At 36.5% G+C, this 19,915-nt stretch overlaps 1 protein-coding gene across 1 annotated transcript in view; it reads left to right on the forward strand.

Moving 5' to 3' along the window:
* ddx47 (DEAD (Asp-Glu-Ala-Asp) box polypeptide 47) overlaps positions 1-10,453 on the forward strand; it is a 15,376-nt gene extending 4,923 nt beyond the window's left edge. The window contains exons 6-12 of the mRNA XM_058769478.1: positions 6,953-7,024; positions 7,750-7,866; positions 7,947-8,093; positions 8,559-8,696; positions 9,854-9,924; positions 10,035-10,164; positions 10,252-10,453. Coding sequence (XP_058625461.1) covers positions 6,953-7,024; positions 7,750-7,866; positions 7,947-8,093; positions 8,559-8,696; positions 9,854-9,924; positions 10,035-10,164; positions 10,252-10,389 — 813 coding nt within the window. The 3' untranslated portion in view covers positions 10,390-10,453. The remainder of the gene's footprint in view (positions 1-6,952; positions 7,025-7,749; positions 7,867-7,946; positions 8,094-8,558; positions 8,697-9,853; positions 9,925-10,034; positions 10,165-10,251) is intronic.
* Positions 10,454-19,915: the final 9,462 nt, after the last annotated feature.

Consider the following 19,915-nt stretch of genomic DNA (forward strand, 5'->3'; position numbering starts at 1 on the left):
ACTGGTAATTGCAACAATGCTTGCTTTAAATTTTCAAAAGCTACCTGACATGCCGATGTCCAATCCCAAGATTGCCCCTTCTTTTTCAAATTATTCAAGGGAGCAATTATATCTGCACGGTGGGGAATAAACTTATGATAGCAACCCAACATGCCAATAAAGCGCTGTAAAGTTTTCAAATCACCGGGCCGAGGGTAAGCCAGAATTGCCTTCACTTTCTCTGGATCAACTTCCACACCGTTACCTGATACCACATTTACCAAAAATACTATTTGGGACATGAAAAAATGGCACTTTTTGACATTTAAGGTAAAGTTAGCTACATGAAGGTTTTGGAAAACCGCCTCCAGATCTCGTAAGTGCTGCTCTGGTGTCTGTGAAAAAGCAATCACATCATCGATATACACAAAGCATACCGTTCCTTTCAGTTCTCCCAGGACATTTTCCCTGAGAATCCACTCTGTGAATCCAGTGAACTGAAAATCTGTGCACCTCGCAAAGACTCAAGATTTCATGCACCAAAGGCATGGGGTATGCATCATGATGGGTTTTCGCTTTTGGACACTGCAGACTAGCGGTCCATGTGCTGCACGTCCATGCAGAAGTATAAATGAAAACTGACGCACAGCTTACGGCGTAGAAGTATAAATTGGGCTTAAGGCTTTAAAGCAACCTGTCCTGTGCAAAGAAAATCCAACCCCAGCAACAATGGCAAATATAACTGGGTGTCATCCAATACGTATATAGTAACGACCAAATGGGTATCATGAAGGTGAACGAGTTAATTAATCTTCCCTATAGCTCGACTCTCTTGCCCATTAGCCATCAGAAACTTTTGACCAATACAAGAATCATTCTCCTTCTTAATTCTTTCCCACAAACATTTGCGCATCAATGAATATGTGCATCCTGTATCGAACACCGCATCTGCCCGAGACCTCTTAATTCCAGTCGCTACAACCAAAAGGTCGGGAGTTGCTGCAACAATGGCCACCTCAGCATCCCTTCCCCTATCGTGTCCCTTTTTGCATACAAAAGGCAAAGTAACCGGCGATATTGTGTATAAACTTTTCGTTTATTTTTGTGTTGTAATATAATACGTAGTTCCGCTGTTGTTTAGTCATATGATGATGAACATGTCTTTATTTAACACATGTTAACTAGGGCTGAGCAAAAAATATTGATTTCTCGATTTTAATCGATTCTCATTTTTATGAAACGATATCAATTCTTAAATCCCAAGAATCGATTAAACTAATAGTGTTCATTTAAAGAACGAAACATTGTTGCAATCCTCCCATTCAATAAATCGCAATAAAATTAGTGCTTTGTTACTTTTGATATGAAACAAAGTCTCAGATTCGGAACCGTGGAAAGATGTCAATATAACAGCTTGAGAACAATATGTAACGTGACGTCACATTTACCTCAGAATAAACATATTCGTTGACCATAAACTCAGTAGTCAGCTGGAAATGAACTCTAGAGAGGAGCATTTTGCTAAATATATGCACTATATCCATAATGTTTACTGTTCTTCAAAATGTAATTTATTTTTGAATAAATCTGTCAAGTTTTTATGACAGCCACCATTTAAATGTTTATATTTCAAAAAAATGAATTGGAGAAGAAATATAGTTATGTAATTGTAAAGTTAGTATTGTGATTTATTATCGTAAAAACATAATTGAGTGTAATGTAAGTATTTGGATACAGATCAGTTAACTTTAACCCCCAATATTATGAAGTAGTACCAGCTGACTCTCATGTATATTTTACAGCATTAGTTGAGTTTTTTTCCTTGAGAAAATGTGCCATGTACTGTACCTGATAGATATATCCAAAATAATCAATATTGATTTGAATTGAATCAAAATCAAATTGAATTGCAAAATTTGTCAATACCCAGCCCTAATGTTAACATGGAGGGAATCTCTCTTCGTGAGAATGAACTTGTTTGGTCTGTTTCTGAAAACATGTGATATAATGTAATGATAATTGAAGGTCTGATAACACTCTGACTAGGACTGCACAATTAATTTAATTTCTAATCGCGATTACGATTATGGAAGCCACGATTACATAATTGTTCAAAGCCGCGATTACAAAAATAAAATATAGCTGCAAGCAGCGATTACCGGGGTTCAAGCACTTTAAGGTCTTTAAGGAGGTCTTGACTCATGGCCAACCTGGATGTATGGCTGACAGTTAAACACATCCAAAATGGAGAATAGGTTCACAGACACAACACACATACACACACACACACACACTGAAATTAAATGATTAAACTAGTATATTAATAGTCTATAAGCATATTTACACACACATACACGACATGCATGCACACACATTTTGTTGCAGATATAGATATTTGAAGTAAGTGATAGGTGACACAAAACGTATTGCAAGTCTTCTCTTTTTAAGAGTTTAGATGTCAGGATTCACTGTAATCGTAATCTGGCAAAATTGTAAAAACTGATATGTCTGTATGAACAAAATGGTAAACTTTGACTCGAGATTTAAAATGTTATAACAGCGATTTTATAATGTTTAAGCATGAATCCATATCTAAACCTATGAACTGTTTTAGTGTTTAATAAGCCCATTAGTGGTCTTCCGCTGCCATCTAGTGATTATAAATCGCAATTTATTATACAACACTGTTTTTAACCTTTATAACTATTATAGTGTTATTCTTTGCCCAATCTCTCTTAAATGCATGCTTGTTTAGAATGAAATTATGCATCATTTTACACAGTTTTGAGAGAAGTTGCGGGCTTTCTTTTAGTATTAATAGGCCTTTGGGTACACTATGTAAAGAACATATTATAAAATGACCGGTTTGTAGTTGTCCAAATGCAAATAATAATTGTTGACCTATTGAGTCTAGAGAATTGTACTGCATTGTTTTTATTGATTTAAAAAAAAAAAAAAATTTTGATAGTTCACAAAAGTAGTTTTTTTTTTTTTTTTTTAATCTCAAATACGGAACAGTTTGATTGACAGCAGTTGTTCAGAATTAGGATATCTGTAATATTATATGTAGATCTAATGTGTGTGTGAATATATGAACATGTTCTGCAATTTGAGGTCATTTTCTACAGAAATTGTGTTTTTGAGGCCTTTTTAACTGGTATAGCGCCACCTATGGTCTGATTTCCATGAAACTTTGCATGTTGGTTGAGAGTCATCTCTCACAAGTTTTGTAAAGTTTTGAGTTTTCATTTAGGTTTTATAGGCTTTTGGGTATATGTGGCCACGGCCCTTTTCTAAATGACCCCGTTATAATCAAAGTGACAAAATTCAAAAAATTTTAACATATTTGTGAATAATTAACTATTTGATTGACAGCAGTGGTTCTTGAGGCAAAGTTGTTCATTATGAGGAGATCTATCAAATGATATGCATATTGTGTGGATGTGTGAAACACCACATGATTCCAGAGCCAATAAATCTCGTTAGAGCCAACTAGTCGCCGATTTCTTTCAAAATTCTTACAGACTTTGAGGGCCATGAGTCGAACATGCCCACCGAGATTCATTCTGATTGACCTCCGTTAACCTTGTCTAGTAGGTGCTCAAATTTCATTGGCCGATGGCAGCCATGTTTTTTGAGATACGCCAATGTCCTCGTAGATCCTTATGGCACATTGGACAAAGACACTGCATACCAATTTTCAGGTCAATTGTGCTAACGCTTACGTAGTTATAGCCATATTTATGTTTTTTCCATCTTATAGCGCCACCCATGCATAATAATTCATTTTATTTGTGGGCGCCTTTCAAGACACTCAAGGACACCTTACAATAATAAAATACACAATTAAACAAAGGGAAGAAACAACAACACAAACAATAATACAAAAAATCAATACACAATAACCTAAATAAAATCACTCAGGATAGGCTAATCTAAAAAAATGAGTTTTAAGGCGCAATTTAAAAATTGAAGGACTAAGACTATTACGTATATATTGAGGTAATGTATTCCAAAGTGTCGGAGCAATACAACTAAAGGCTCTACTTCCCATGGTAGTTAAACGTACAGATGGTACAACAAGAGTCACAGAAGCAGAAGACCTGAGGGATCGAGTAGGTACATACACACGAAGAAGTTCACTAAGATAAGAAGGTGCTAGATTATAAAGGGCCTTATAAGTAAAAAGTAAAATCTTGAATTGAATACGATATCTGATTGGAAGCCAATGAAGGTGCCCTAAAACTGGAGTAATATGCTCATTCAACGGTGTTCGTGTAATGATCCGAGCTGCTGAATTCTGAACCATCTGAAGTTTATGAATAAGTTTCTGTGAAACACCGCTGAGCAGAGAGTTACAGTAGTCAATTCGAGAGGTAACCAATGCATGCACGAGAACAGCAGTACCATTAACAGAAAGAGATGGTCGAAGACGATTAATATTTCGCAGATAGTAATATGCGGACCGTGTAATATTATTTACATGTGCCTCGAAAGACAGTACTGTCAAGGATGACACCCAAACTCTTGACCTGAGAAGAAGGAGAGATAACAGAGTTGTCGATAGTAAGTGTAAAACTTCCACAATTACGCAGTTTTGATTTAGTACCTACTAATAAAATTTCAGTTTTCGCACTATTAACTTTGAGAAAATTACATGCAAACCATGATTTAATTTCAGAAAGACAGAGCAAAAGAGAGGAAGACGGCAATACTGAACTGGGCTTCGAAGATATATAGAGCTGGGTGTCATCTGCGTAACAGTGAAAATTTATATTAAATTTACGAAAAATCTGTCCTAGAGGTAGTAAATACACTATGAACAGAAGAGGACCCAGGACTGAACCTTGAGGCACACCACTGGTTATCTGAGATATCCGCGATTTAAAATTTTTATTTGAACGAACTGAGTCCGACCAGATAAATATGATTTAAACCAATCAAGGGATATACCAGTGATCCCAATAGAAATCATACCGCATACCGAGTTTGGTGAAGATATCTCATTCTGTTCAGGCATTATAGCCGTTTTAGTAAAAATGGCCCCTTACGAACGCTTTGGCGTCCCTATGCGACGGTTAGTCGAAATTTCAACTTTTTTTTTATCATTATTGATAATCATTGTCCAGAGAATATTTCTGCAGTGGTTTGGATCCGATCGGGCGAAAAACCTAGGACTAGTTCGTAAAAGTAAGTTTACTGCGACAAACGGTCTAGGACTTATGAGCGATTTCATATTTTTGTTTGCTGTAGCGCCCCCTATTGTAAAAATCCTTACAATTACAATAGGGGTTCAGCACTACGTGCTTGAACCTCTAATAAACAATTAAAAATGGCCACTTGCATTATTCTGTGTGCTTGAGAGGTGTTTGCAGCGCGGGGTTTAACAAACTCAAACACACTGGATAAAAGACATGTTGTCTAACTGATAGTCGTTGTCACTCTGTTGCGCATGATAGATGTGTTAAATGCTAAACGTGTCAAAAGCGGAACAAAATAGCGGTACTCATTTGAACTGCGTGCCACACAGACCTTTTATCCGCTCGCCTCAACAGAAAACGGCGCAGCGTGAGCTTAGAGCACATGCGTTTATTACAGTAACCAGTCGCGATCACGCGCTAAACAACGCTGTGAAATACAGTAAGAAGCACTTGAGTTCAGCGCAGAGTTCTCCAGTATCTTTAATTTAAACTAGTTTAAAGCTAAATAAATCGGAGCTGTTACTCTCATCAACACTGATGCAGAAACAGTGCAACAACGATCCAGTTAGAAGACGTTTCAATCCACAAATCACCCACATTTACCACAGTTTTACTGTAGTAACACTAACGGTAACAATGGTACGGTGGCAGAAAAGTAGGATATTTATATTGAGTATTATTATATTAGTAATATACTAAATATGTTAAAGGAGTAAAGGAATATAATTACATTATTTTGTTAATTATTCTATCAGTTGATGTGGATTTGTAATTGACTGAATGTCTTTAGTTCTACTGTTTTTCAATGCAAACACCATAGAAACCATATAGTTATAACCATATACTTTTTTACCATGGTAATGAGGGTCTGTACTTTTGGTTATGTATAAAAGATGAGGCTGTTACAGTTTTCACAATGGTACTGTTAAATGTACATCTGCATCCCAACTCATAAATTGTACTGTAAAATGTTACTGTAATTTGAAATTGTGTCTGTTTAATTGTAAATGAAATATGTAACTTTAGTAAATCATTTTTTCTTTTTTTTTTCTTTTAGTTTTAGTATAACATTATTATACCATGCATAATCTTACCATTTTTTTTTGTTTAAAGAAGAAACCAAACCAATGTATAGTTGACATTTGAGGCTCAGTGCTATAGAAAAGCAATAAAAGTTCAGGAAGAGTGTTTTCAGCCTTTTTAAATATAGATTTTATATAAAAATATGGCATCCAGCTTCAAACAATGGCATAAATCTGTTCAAAATAATCATTATTAATAATCGCAATTACAATCTCAAGGGAATAATCGACAATTATGATTTTTGTCATAATCGTGCAGCTGCTCTGATCTGTTGTTGCTGGATTTGTACCTGTAATTTATTTCTGTGATCAAAGCTGTATTTTCAGCATCATTACTCTTCAGTGTCACATGATCTTCAGAAATCATTCTAATATACTGATTTGCAGCTCAAGAAACATTTCTGATTATTATCAATGTTGAACACCGTTATACTTCACAATGTTTCTTTGAAAACCGTGATACTTTTTATCTTCCAGGATTCACAGATGACTAGAAAGTTCAAAAGAACAGCATTTCATTGAAACAGAAATCTTTTGTTACATTATAAATGTCTTTATCATCACTTTTGATCAATTTAAAGTGTCCTTGATGAACAAAAACAATAATGACATAGTGACCCCAAACATTTGAGTGTGTGTGTAGTTTGAGCTCAGTAATGTCAGTACAGTATCTGTACTCGTGTGTTTCAGGTGGATAAGATCCTGAAGGTGATTCCTCGCGACAGACGCACCTTCCTGTTTTCGGCCACCATGACTAAAAAGGTACGAACACACAGACAATGTTTTATAGTTTCTTTTTCAGCTGCTTACACGCATTTTCAATTTCAATTCTTTGCCCCCCCCCTTTACACACAAATCCAAGAATTGCACACACAAAATGCAAAAAGCCTCACATCTCTTGCAAAATGAAGCACTGCATTCAAAATATCACAAGCAAAAGCAAACAATTGTCTTATGTTGCAAACACCTTTGCCATATTATATTGTTGGATATATCATATACACACACAGTTACTCAAAACCTGAAGCTCTTCTTTCATGAGCTTCTGTACATTTCTGTACACGGTTGAAAGTAATTGGTATAGAGATGCTGAAAAATTCATGGTAAACACAAAAGCAAGATTGAAACATTTTTCCTGTAAGCATTTGTGGTTGTGAATACAGTTAGAGATGAATTAGTGTGGCTTTTTGATTGGTTGTGTTTGAAATCAAGATACTTCCTGTTAGATTTGTGTGTTACATAGAGAATTGTGTGTTGTGTTTTACAAAAAGGCTGAGAATTAGAGTGGTTTTGCAGATTTGGTGTGTGCTTTTGCTTTTTACTTGTCACATAATTTCTGAAAGCTGACTGTGCAAGCAGTTGAAAGTAACTGTAAGCATCAGTGTAGACCTGTTTAAAAGCCGGCGGTTCTCTGTGTTTCAGACACACAGACTGTGTTTAAAGCAGCGGTCCTGACCTGATTAAAGTGGCGGTTCTCTGTGTTATAGGTGCAGAAGCTGCAGCGCGCAGCTCTACAGGATCCTGTTAAATGTGCCGTTTCTTCCAAATACGCCACCGTCGACAAACTGCAGCAGTATTACATCTTCATCCCGTCCAAATACAAGGTTCTCTCTTTATTAAACGCTGACTCTGAGGAGAGTGCTGTCAGTGAATGTGTGTGATGTGAGCTTGTGTCTGTTTGCAGGACTGTTATCTGGTTTCTATCCTGAATGAACTGGCTGGGAACTCCTTCATGGTTTTCTGCGGCACATGTAATAACGCCCAGCGGGTGGCGCTCTTGCTCAGAAACCTGGGCATCACAGCCATCCCTCTCCACGGACAGATGAGTCAGGTACACAATCAGATCATCATCTGATATCATGATGTGGTCAGATCGAGAACATGCAGTAAATGGTGATTGTCTTGAGTCAAGTCAAGTCACCTTTATTTATATAGCGCTTTTACAATACAGATTGTGTCAAAGCACTTAACAGTATCAGATTGGAGGATAGAGTGTCAGTAATGTATAATGATAAGATTAAACACTCAATTTTCAGTTAAAGGTATTTCATTATTGAATTCAGAGATGTCATTGTCTAGCTCAGTTTAGTTTAAATAGTATCTGTGCAATCAAATCGGCGATAATCGCTAGAAATTAAGTGTCCCCATATATATATATATATATATATATATATATATATGTATGAGTAGAGTAGCTTCACTCCTGAATCCATCGGTGATCTCTGAAGCTGCTTTGACTCAGTGCTGTAGAAGCACACGAGACTGTGGGTGATTTGATGTGTGTCTCTGTGTTCAGAACAAGCGTCTCGGAGCTCTTAACAAGTTCAAGTCCAAGTCTCGCTCAGTCCTGCTGGCCACAGACGTGGCGTCTCGCGGCCTGGACATCCCACATGTGGACTGCGTCATCAACTTCGACATCCCCACACACTCCAAGGTGAACACACACACACACACACACACACATGCTTTACTCTGCTGTGATAAAATCAGATTCAGACCTGAATGCAGAGCTGTGGGAACTCTAAACAGCCTAAACGCTTCTAGAGAAACATACAAATTAATGAAGACAGAGTTATATGAGAATGAAAACATATTTGTGACCCTGGAGCACAAAAGCAGTTATAAGGGTCAGGGTTTTTGAAACCCTGTAAGTTGAATAAATAATCTTTCCATTGATGTATGGTTTGTTGGACAATATTTGTCTGAGATGCAACTATTTGAAAATCTGGAATCTGAGGGTGCAAAAAAATCTAAATATTGAGAAAATCTCCTTTAAAGTTGTTCAAATGAAGTCCTTAGCAATGCATATTACTAATCAAAAATGAAGTTTTGATATATTTACGGTAAGAAATTTACAAAATATCTTCATGGAACATGATCTTAATATCCTAATGATTTTTGGCATAAAATGTATAATTTTGACCCATACAATGTATTGCTACAAATATATCTGTGCTGCTTATGACTGCTTCTGTGCTTCAGGGACACGTTTGGGCTTTCTTGATTTCAGATCTATATATATATATATATATATATATATATATATATATATATATTAGTAAAATCTCTTAAAAAATAATATATCTAAATTATGCACAATTTATCATCTGTAATACCATGGTGTAACCACTAGATGGCTGCAGCCCTATATATATAAATACATATAAACCGTTTGCTGCAGAGTGAGAACATAAGACATAAAGCACATTACTTGTATTATGTTTGGATATATTTTCAGACATTATTAAAGACTGGTTTGGTTTAAAGACTAGTTTTAGGAAAAGTTGATATTTAAATGTTGATTTGAAGTTGAAGTGTGATCAGTCACAGGAAAGTCATCAGAATTAATATTGGCTCAGTGTGACCAGAGTGATATTTTGAAATATATAATTGATTGTTTACATACCAGGAAAAGTGACGGTCTGTGGTCGAGTTGTGCATCTTCCTTCTGTTTAGGGCTGTCAACAAAAAAAAAAATTAGAATTTCGAATATTTGTCGAATTTAAAATAAAAATCCACATTCGAATGCAAAAGCGCTGCGTTTGAATTTTAGGTGTGTGTTTTGTTGATGATGAATCTGTTTTCTCTCAGGACTACATCCATCGTGTGGGCCGCACCGCCAGAGCAGGGAGATCTGGGAAATCCATCACCTTCGTCACACAGTCAGTCTCAGTCTTTCTGTCTTGTTTATTCATTCTTCAGTGTCGGTATGTTAGTAAAGCAGAGGGTTTCACACAGGCTCTTATTGTTTTCTCATGCTCTGTTTGCGCAGGTATGATGTGGAGCTGTTCCAGCGAATCGAAGCGCTGATCGGGAAGAAACTGCCTGCCTTCCCCACACAGGAAGAGGAAGTGATGATGCTAGCGGAGCGAGTTAACGAAGCGCAGAGATTCGCGCGGATCGTACGTGCTCCTTCTGTGTTTGAGATCTCGGATGAATATGAATATGAACGTGTGTCTGATGAAAGCATGCGTGTCTGTTTCTGTCAGGAGATGAAGGAGAGCTCAGAGAAGAGGAAGCGGCCGAAAGCAGACGAGGAAGAGGCTGATGATGGAGAGCAGTCGAGCGGCGTGAGGAAGAAGATCAAGGGCGGCTCGTTCAGAGGAAGAGCGAAACGAGGACGCTGAGCCCTTTCTAAATCTAATAAATTCTGCATTTTTCCACATTATAGCGTCTTGCTTTTTGACAACAAATAGTGTCTGATACACTGCAAAAAATGATTTTCTTCCTTAGTATTTTTGTCTTGTTTTCTAGTATACATATCTAAAAACTCTTGAATCAAGATACATTTACTTTACAAGGAAAATGGTTTAAGATATTTTCTGAAAAAAATACACTTGTCAACATTTGAAGTTGTCCTAAACCTAAAACCAAAATGTGTTCTTGTTTTAGGAGAACTTTAACAAAAGTTTGATACAGTAGTCAACATTTGAAGTGGATCAAAAAAGTTCAGTTTTTGTTAAAACAAGAGAAAATATCTGCCAATGGGGCAAGAAAAATAATCTCGTTTAGCCTTTGAATTGTTTTCTTACCCCATTGGCAGATATTCTTGCTCGTTTTTAAACATTTGATTTTTTTTTTTTTCTTTCAGAAAAGACTTAACATCTTAGGTAATTTTACTTGTCAATTGAATGCATCTTGATTAAAAAATGTTTAGATATTTATACTAGAAAATAAGACGTATACTAAGAAAATAATTTTTTGCAGTGTAGAACTGAAAGTGGTTCATAATTCATAAAGCTCAATAATCAAATAGTTTCTGTTCTTGCGTTCCTCTGTATTATTATCGTTCCAAAACTGGTTCATGTAGAAAAAATAACGGTTAATAACGTTATTTATTAAAATTGTCTTTGTACTTTGCCTATAATAATAATAATAAGTGTTTTCTTTACACACAAAAAAAAACAGGAAGAGATGGTATCTTAACCCGCTAGTCACAGCCAAAATAACTCTAGGGGAGAGCATTATGATAAATATATGCATTATATTAGGTATTCATGATATTTTTACTGAATCTGTTCTTCAGTATTTAATGTTTGACTATATCCAGCATGAAAACAAATTGACAGCCACTCTTTAAATGTTTTTATTTCATCAATAAACGAGTAGAATCTAGTAATGCACCAATACAACTTTTTCCAGTACTCGCTCGATACCGATACTTTTATTTTTGGTACTTGCCGCACTTTGGTCAGAGCGGCAATACTGCGATTAAGGTGTTTACATGCTTGTATATTCCGATTAAAATCGGCGTACGCCACCTATGTTAATACGATTATGCTTGCTGCGATTATGAGCTTAATCGTATTATTTGGATCGAAGTATTGCGTTTACATGAGGTAAAGCATAATCGCAATATCGCCAAAATCTCATTATAATCGCATTAAGAGGGTCCATGTAAACGCACTCAATGATCTGTCAAAGAAAACGTGTTGGAATAACGTCCTGAGGTCACCTTGTGGGTTTCAGGCTAGACAGAGTTTTGATTAAGGTGTTCAGGTTAACAGACTCGAAGAGAGACCAGGTGGAACCGTCTTTTGTGTGATTAACTCTGAAAAGTATCTACACTTTTCAGCCTTGGCAGCTCGCTGAAAGGCAGAGAGAGAGTTCTGTAAGATTTCATATGAGACTTGAAGCCTGTCTTTTTACCATTTACGTTCCGCCCTAATAAAGAGAATGTTTGAATGTAAATATGTGCTGATAGAACATCTTACCCTCAGTGCCGTCAGGTTCAGCCTGCTCCTCTCTCTGCTTCTGTTTGAACTTCATGTTCCCATGATGCATCACAGCACCTGTCAGCTTGTAGATGCTGATTTTCTCATCAGCACTGAAGCCCAGAATGTCAATAGCAGTCTGTTTTTACACAGACCAAATAAATCTCATGTTTTCAGTTCAGTTGATCCACCTGTTATCATCCAAATAAAAATATTTGCCTTAAAACAATGATGTCTCACAAGTTTCAATATCAGCTGAGGCCAGTTTTCCAGTGGTCGCGAAGTGAATCCTGATGAATTTACCCTACAGAGATTGAAATATTTAGAACAGCTTAGAATTTCTCAGGTTTGGAATTTTAACTGAATTTGTATAATTTAACCTCAGCAACTTACAAAACGAGAGGAGTTGTCATTCCTTACAGTCTTGGCATTTCCATAAGCCTCCAGCAGAGAGTTGGCTGCAATGATTTGATCCTCTAGAGCAGAGGTCCCTAACCACCGGGTCGCGACCCACTACCGGGCCGTGGAAGAATTCCTACCGGGTCGCGAGAAAGTTCTGGGGAAAATGTGTATAGATATGACGCTCTATTATTTATTGTGCGTAAATGATTTTTCTAATTACTCTTTATTTTTGTTGTATGCGATTGATATAGAGTAGCAATTTGACGATGGTTAAATTAGTAAATAAAAGATTCCTCTGATCTGTCATAGGGCTTAAACGGATTGCAGTTGATCCATGATATACGGACCAGGTCCAGACCCCACCGTTCGGCATGTGATTCGCAGATTAATTTGCCAATTTACACGTTCAATCTATTTAAAACCACAAGAAGAAACGAAACAGAACTCAATTCATTACTTGCGCGCTGTACTCGCACACACCCGAAGCGCGTACAAGCATAGAGTGGTTCAGAGAGTGCGGCATACCGAATTGATTCCTCTTTTATGTATTCATGTAGTTTTAAACCATGAAGGCGAGCCAATGGATATCACACAAGCAACGTGCAAACTTTGCGCAATAGTTATGCCGGTGAACGTCTTAACTTCAGTCATACAGAAAGTGAAAGTTAAAAAACTGACGGAGTTTTCTAATGCTGCATTAACAGCGCATCTTATCTCAGAGACAAGAGACGAATCTACTTCAACATGTGCTGATAACAGTAGACCCCTGGTAATCCCCCCCCCAGAGACCCCTGGTAATCATTTAAATAATTTCATCATGTACAATATTTCTGTTACTGTACTTTGGATGATATTTGATTATAGTTTAGTTACCTGCATTTTGCCAGCAACGGGTTCTACCTTCTTTGCTCCAGACACAGCGATTGTCGCAAAGTCAAGTCAAGTCACCTTTATTTATATAGCGCTTTTACAATACAGATTGTGTCAAAGCACTTAACAGTATCAAATTGGAGGATAGAGTGTCAGTAATGTATAATGATAAGATTAAACACTCAATTTTCAGTTAAAGGCATTTCATTATTGAATTCAGAGATGTCATTGTCTAGCTCAGTTTAGTTTAAATATTATCTGTGCAATCAAATCGACGATAATCGCTAGAAATTAAGTGTCCCCAACTGAGCAAGCCAGAGGTGACAGCGGCAAGGAACCAAAACTCCCTCTGTGACAGAATGGAGAAAAAAACCTTGCGAGAAACCAGACTCAGTCGGGGGTCAGTTCTCCTCTGACCAGACGAAACCCACAGTTCAAAAGTTAATATTTCTATTTTAATTTTGTTGCAATTTCTAACAATAGTAGTATTATGTAGTTAGGTATTATATTATATTTTCGTTATTTAGTTATATTTTTAGTTTTATTGTATTTTAATCGAGGTTTTCGCTGGGGATATGTCTCTGGGGGTCATCTGGGTGTCCTGGTCTCCGCTGACGATCAGGGCTGTAGACATCATCTCTTGGTGCTGATCCACCATCTGACCGGATACGTACTGAGAAACAGAATAGGAAAGAAACAGACAAATATTAGTGTAGATGCCATTCTACTTACGATGTAACGAGTACATCGTGTGTTATGGGAGTGTTCGGTTCGGTTGATCTAATTAATGCAGCCTAACAATCCTTTAACGGATTTGAATAATAGAAGCGTATTAGTGCGTTATGTGTAAGCCAGGCTAAAGAGATGGGTCTTTAATCTAGATTTAAACTGACAGAGTGTGTCTGCCTCCCGAACAGTGTTAGGTAGACTGTTCCAGAGTTTGGGTGCTAAATAGGAAAAGGATCTGCCGCCCGCAGTCGATTTTGATATTCTAGGTATTATCAAACGGCCAGAGTTTTGAGAACGCAGCGGACGTGGAGGACTATAATGCGATAAGAGCTCGCTCAAGTACTGAGGAACTAAACCATTCAGGGCTTTATAAGTAATTAACAAGATTTTAAAATCTATCCGATGCTTGATAGGGAGCCAGTGCAGTGTTGACAGAACCGGGCTAATATGGTCATATTTCCTGGTTCTAGTAAGGACTCTAGCTGCTGCATTTTGGACTAACTGTAGTTTGTTGATCAAGCGTGCTTATAAATAGAAAACCGGTAGTTCGATGTGAAATCAGACACTGAGCACCCCCATAGCCAAAATGGCATGATAATAATAACACCCCGCGAATATTCGACTGAGAGATTGGGAGTCGAATCAGGCTCCTCGAATCGAAGCATCGAATCGTCGACTATTCGGGGACACCCCTAAATTTATTATTAGTCAGGTAAACGTGTCATGCCAATTACATAATAAAATAATAAGAAGCCAATTCAAAAATAAGAAAATACATAATAATCAGTTGTTCAAAGATGAATCTAAGAGTAAAATGTCTACCTGACTTCAAGAAAATACATAGAATGGAGCATATTAAATACACTCCACACTACGGGCTGATCTGGCTCCAGAATCGCGCTGACGGATTTGCAGCTTTCCCTTAAATACTCCCAGAACAAAAGGGACATAAACATTTATTCTCTGCCCCAAAACAGATTAGATCTGTGTATGGGGATGAGAAGCCTCAGTAGGAGCTGTTCTCGTGCTCCAAATGGTCACACCTGTAGAGCAATGTTTATCAGATTTTGAAAGGAGACCGCCCACAACAAAAGCACAGAATTCACTCAAGTTTTCAATATTTCTCATAATATAAGTGACTATGGTGAAATTGAGACCAATTTACCCATCGCACAGAGACCTTTAAAATGATACCAAACATGAAAGGGTTAAGATTATTAATTCTTAAGATATAATAAATTCAGTTTGTAAGTCTGGCAACTTTAGTTCTTGACACTTCTATGTCATGCCCAGTGGGGAAGGAGGGGGTCGTGAATGAACAAAGAAGATAGGTTTGGTCAGGGTGGTGTTTTTTGTTCTCTTTGGAAATTAGTTTTATGGCTTTATTGCATGGCATCCGTCTTTGGGAGAGTTCCTGAGTTTTGGCCTCAAAATTAATTTTATAAAGAATTAAATTCACTCCTTGCAAAATGAATATTAGAAAATAAGCCAATACTTTAATTAAAAATATTACTTGATGCATTTATGGGCATTACTTGTGATTGAGCACCGTAACCTTGTTATTACCTGGTTATTATGTGAAGGTGTCAGTTACTGGAGTTCAGACAATGTTTGGGTCTTATGTTGAACACAATCTTCTTCAAGTGCCTTGGCACTACATTACAGCCCAGTTTAGCCGTGGAGAAGCTCTCAAATGTCACTTGGATACTGTTCCCAGAGGCCTTGGAAGCTTTTCATGTGACAAAGCAGCACATTTGGGCACAGCAGTTGTAAATCATGTCTGTAACACTTAAGCTGAAGGTCAGCCACGATCTGGCAGAATAATGCTGCGTTGCTGTGTAGACAAAACTGTGAAAAGGAATGAGATATGTTTCCTGAAATGAGTCATTTTTCAGGTCATATTCCAAATTAATAACATAATATGGTAACAAGAAATGCTTTACAAAGATTTTAATATTCCTTAAGTGATTTTTGTAATGTAGCTTGCATTCTAATCAGATGAATGGACATGTCTAATACACTATAAGACGTGTAGCAGTTTCATTTCATCTGGTTCTTATTTGGACTAAATGCCAGCTTTGTTTTTTAGCCATGCATTTCATTTTTCTTCTCCTGACTCTGCTCATTTCCAGTTTATTATTTCAGTTTTGCACTCTTCCAATGGCTGTGCTAGTCTGTTGGGCTTCGGCTGTCTGTTAATTTGTAAATTTAGTTGATCTCAGAATCAGAGACATATTACAGTCAATCAAAGTCTTTTGCGCTATCACAATACACATGGTTTCAAAGTAGTTTTATGGAAAGTCATACTTTTAGGTCTATAATTTCTTATATAAAGTCAGGACAGTATGACGATATATAACAATGCTACAAGTGATCCTCCACATTTAAATCTAGAAATATTGCATTTATAGCGTAGTCTACCACATATATCAGTGCCGCATTGACTCAGGCATGTCTGAGCATTCAAATGCATTTATGATTATTGGATGAATAAATCCATGATCAGTGAGTCTTGTGTGATGTTTCTGAGCAGTAGTGAATGCATCATGAACGCTCCCCTGATTTCTAGAGGAGTCTTCAGGATGGTGTGGTGTTGAGTGTGCCGTGTGCCTGACTTTGGATCACGCCCTTGTCCTTTTTCTTTGCTAAAACCTTTGAGAAGATGACAGGAGGCTGTGGAATAAATTCTAAGGCCTTATAACATAACACCTTATAAGATGGGAACATGTGGACAGTAAAAATTGTAAGGCATCTTTTCCCTAAGGGTGGTCATATTAGGACTCTACACAAATATAGCTGGTCGGTCAGCTATGCCATCAAGGCTTTGCCATTTGTCAGCATAGGTCACATGAGTTATTGTGGTGTCAAGTTGTAAGCTTTGATATCAGATGGTCATTCGCTTTAATCTACCCTGTCTCTGAAACTTATTTAAAAGAATATTGTAGGAAGCTTTTGATTCAATTGGTCTTTAATTGTTGGTCTTTCCTTTGTTTGGTCATTATAAAGGAAAACTTTAAATAAGCATTTATCTTTATTAATTTATCAGGTGCTTTTATTCAGCGGCTTCAGCAACGGGTACACAGGCATACTGTTCGTGCATTGATTGTTCGGCTTTCCTGCTGGTGACATTCAATAGTGGAATACAGCTGAACTAGCCAGGTAACATTTCTTTAAAAATGTATGATTTTTAGCATGTGTAATTGTTTTTGCAGACATTCCCTGGCCCTTTGGATGCTTTGTTGCTCAAGAGCTTTACTTCTGACAATTCCCAAGCAAGAGTTAAATGTTTAGACAGAAGTGGTGTGGTTGAAGCATGAATATAGTGTTGCTAATACATGTCATGAGAATGCATGTTTTTAAAATATTTTCAGGATTATTTGTCCGTCTTTGAGGGGTAGATAGGGTCTTGTGATTTAAGCATTTGAGACTGGCAGCAGGTACAGACTATATTCTACCCAGTTCAGGTTAAATTTGTATTAGGCTAGTAGTTGATTTTTTTGATGAAATTTGAGAATTTCACGCTTAGATTGGCTGTAATGGGAGGGCTGGTAGCCAAACAGATTGCCAGTTTATATATTTGGTAATAACCTGATATTGTGAAATTAAATTTGAAGATTTGTAGCTAAAATCATTTACATGTTTTGTGGGAAACACTTTCCATTTTTAAGGTTAGTAATCTACGTTAGTTAACAAAAAGTAACACTGAACAGCACTTCTACAGCATTTATTAATCTTAATTTTAAATAACATATTTTTAAAAATGCAATAATAAAAAAAAAAAAAAAAACATTAGTTAATGTACTGTGAACTAACATGAACACAATGACAGTGAAAACATCATGTAGTAACTAATTTTAAATTGGATAAATGGGAACTCTTTTTAAAGTGTGTTCTATTTTATTCTATTTAATATATTTACTCCTCCCGTTAACAGAATGTTGCCGATGTATGCTGTCCTGTACTCCTCAGCTGTTGGTGTTGCATACAAATTAGGGGTGTGCCCAAAGTCACGGATAATGGCTTTTAAAACGAATAACGGATAACGAATAATTCTGCCCGAATATTCGGCTGAGGCTGCAGCACGTGTTTGCTAGATTCACAGGTGGGCCAGGGGATCAGTGCGATATTTTACACAAACCTCTAAATTCGCGCAATGATGAGTGTGTTAAGTGAATGAATGTAAACTTTATGGACGAAAAGACCGGAAACATCCGCGTTGCGCGTCTTTCAAAAACCAAAGAAGCTCTCTGTCAAGCTCTCTGATACAGATACATTTTCTAGTAGGCCTAGATGTTTGCTTCTTTATCTTTTGCTGGTTTGCATGGCACACGCACATTTGTTTAGTGAAGTTAAAAAAAAAAAGTTTTTTTAAAGAGTCCAGCGTATAATGAAAATGTGCACTTTGAATTAATTCAGTCGTGTTCTAATGATCACTAAACATTTGTCATGAAATCTCTCTACTTGTACATGATAAATTTATTTTTAGACATTTTTAATTTTATATTTTTAGAACACTGAATAGGGCAAATAGTCGAAACAAATATTTTTCCAGACTCTGTTCCCTTTTTTCCATAACCTATAGCCTACCAACCTGCAAATTACTTGAGTAAAATACTTTTTAAACTGCGCAGGAACCGGTGAGCCAAAGGAAATCATGTTGTTTTACATAAACCTCTAAAATTACAATGCAGTAAGAAGTGTGTGAAGTAAATTAGTTTAAAATACTATGAATTAAATAAGTGCAAATAAAATAGCAGTGTTGCAGTTGCCTTCCATGCATTTCCTGAAAATTACTTAAATCAATTTCCATATTTCTAAACTGCATAGGAACCCTTACTGTTTTAATTAGAAGATATTTAAATATTTATTTATCGGATCACGAAATGTCCCCAAGCGGGGACTTGAACTCACGTTGCCCGAAGCACTGCCTATACAATACAAGGGTATCGGCTCAGACTGTTAGAAGATATTTAAATAAATGTTATAATCATAAAAAAATTATTATCTTAGTTAAACACAGCATATTTGTTCAGTGATAACTACGAAAAAAGATAGGGTGTAATACCATGAACATATAACTGTCTTATCAAGTATATCTGTATGAAGTTCTGGTTCAAGCTCCGCCCATTTCTGGTTTTATCCGAATACAGATACAGATATGAATAATTTTGTGATCATAACAGATACAAATACAGATACAAATACTGGCTTCGCTGCACACCCCTAGTATAAATGTAACATAAGTGTCTCCAATCTAACAGCTGCAGAATAAATGTACATTTACACAAATTTATTGTGTAAAGTACTGTTCTTACATTGGCTAATACGTATAACAAATTAACTAAAAATATAATAAAATATCTAACTACATAATACTATTATTGTTAGAAATTGCAACAAAATAAAAATAGAAATATAAACTTTTGAACTGCGGGTTTCGTCTGGTCAGAGGAGAACTGACCCCCGACTGAGCCTGGTTTCTCCCAAGGTTTTTTTCTCCATTCTGTCTCGGAGGGAGTTTTGGTTCCTTGCCGCTGTCGCCTCTGGCTTGCTCAGTTGGGGACACTTAATTTCTAGCGATTATCGTCGATTTGATTGCACAGATACTATTTAAACTAAACTGAGCTAGACAATGACATCTATTGGATGTCAAAATTTCCATCAGCCATCCATCATGATGATTAATTTAACAGTCAATTTACCAAACATGCAGACAGCTCTGTCAAAGTTAAAATGAAGTGTTTGAATATAATTAGGAATGAAAATGACATTTGTCACATGCTCTGTCAATGTCTTGGGCATTTTTGAATTGCAATAATTTAGTTATTTTTATCATTTTTTTTAAATGATGCCATTTTATCACAAAGTTCAAATGATAAATAGGAATCAAAACATAATTGGCTATTCATGTAAGTTATAATATTTCTATTGCTATAAA

This window comes from Onychostoma macrolepis, chromosome 03, assembly GCF_012432095.1.
Source record: "Onychostoma macrolepis isolate SWU-2019 chromosome 03, ASM1243209v1, whole genome shotgun sequence".
Taxonomy (NCBI): Eukaryota; Metazoa; Chordata; class Actinopteri; order Cypriniformes; family Cyprinidae; genus Onychostoma; species Onychostoma macrolepis.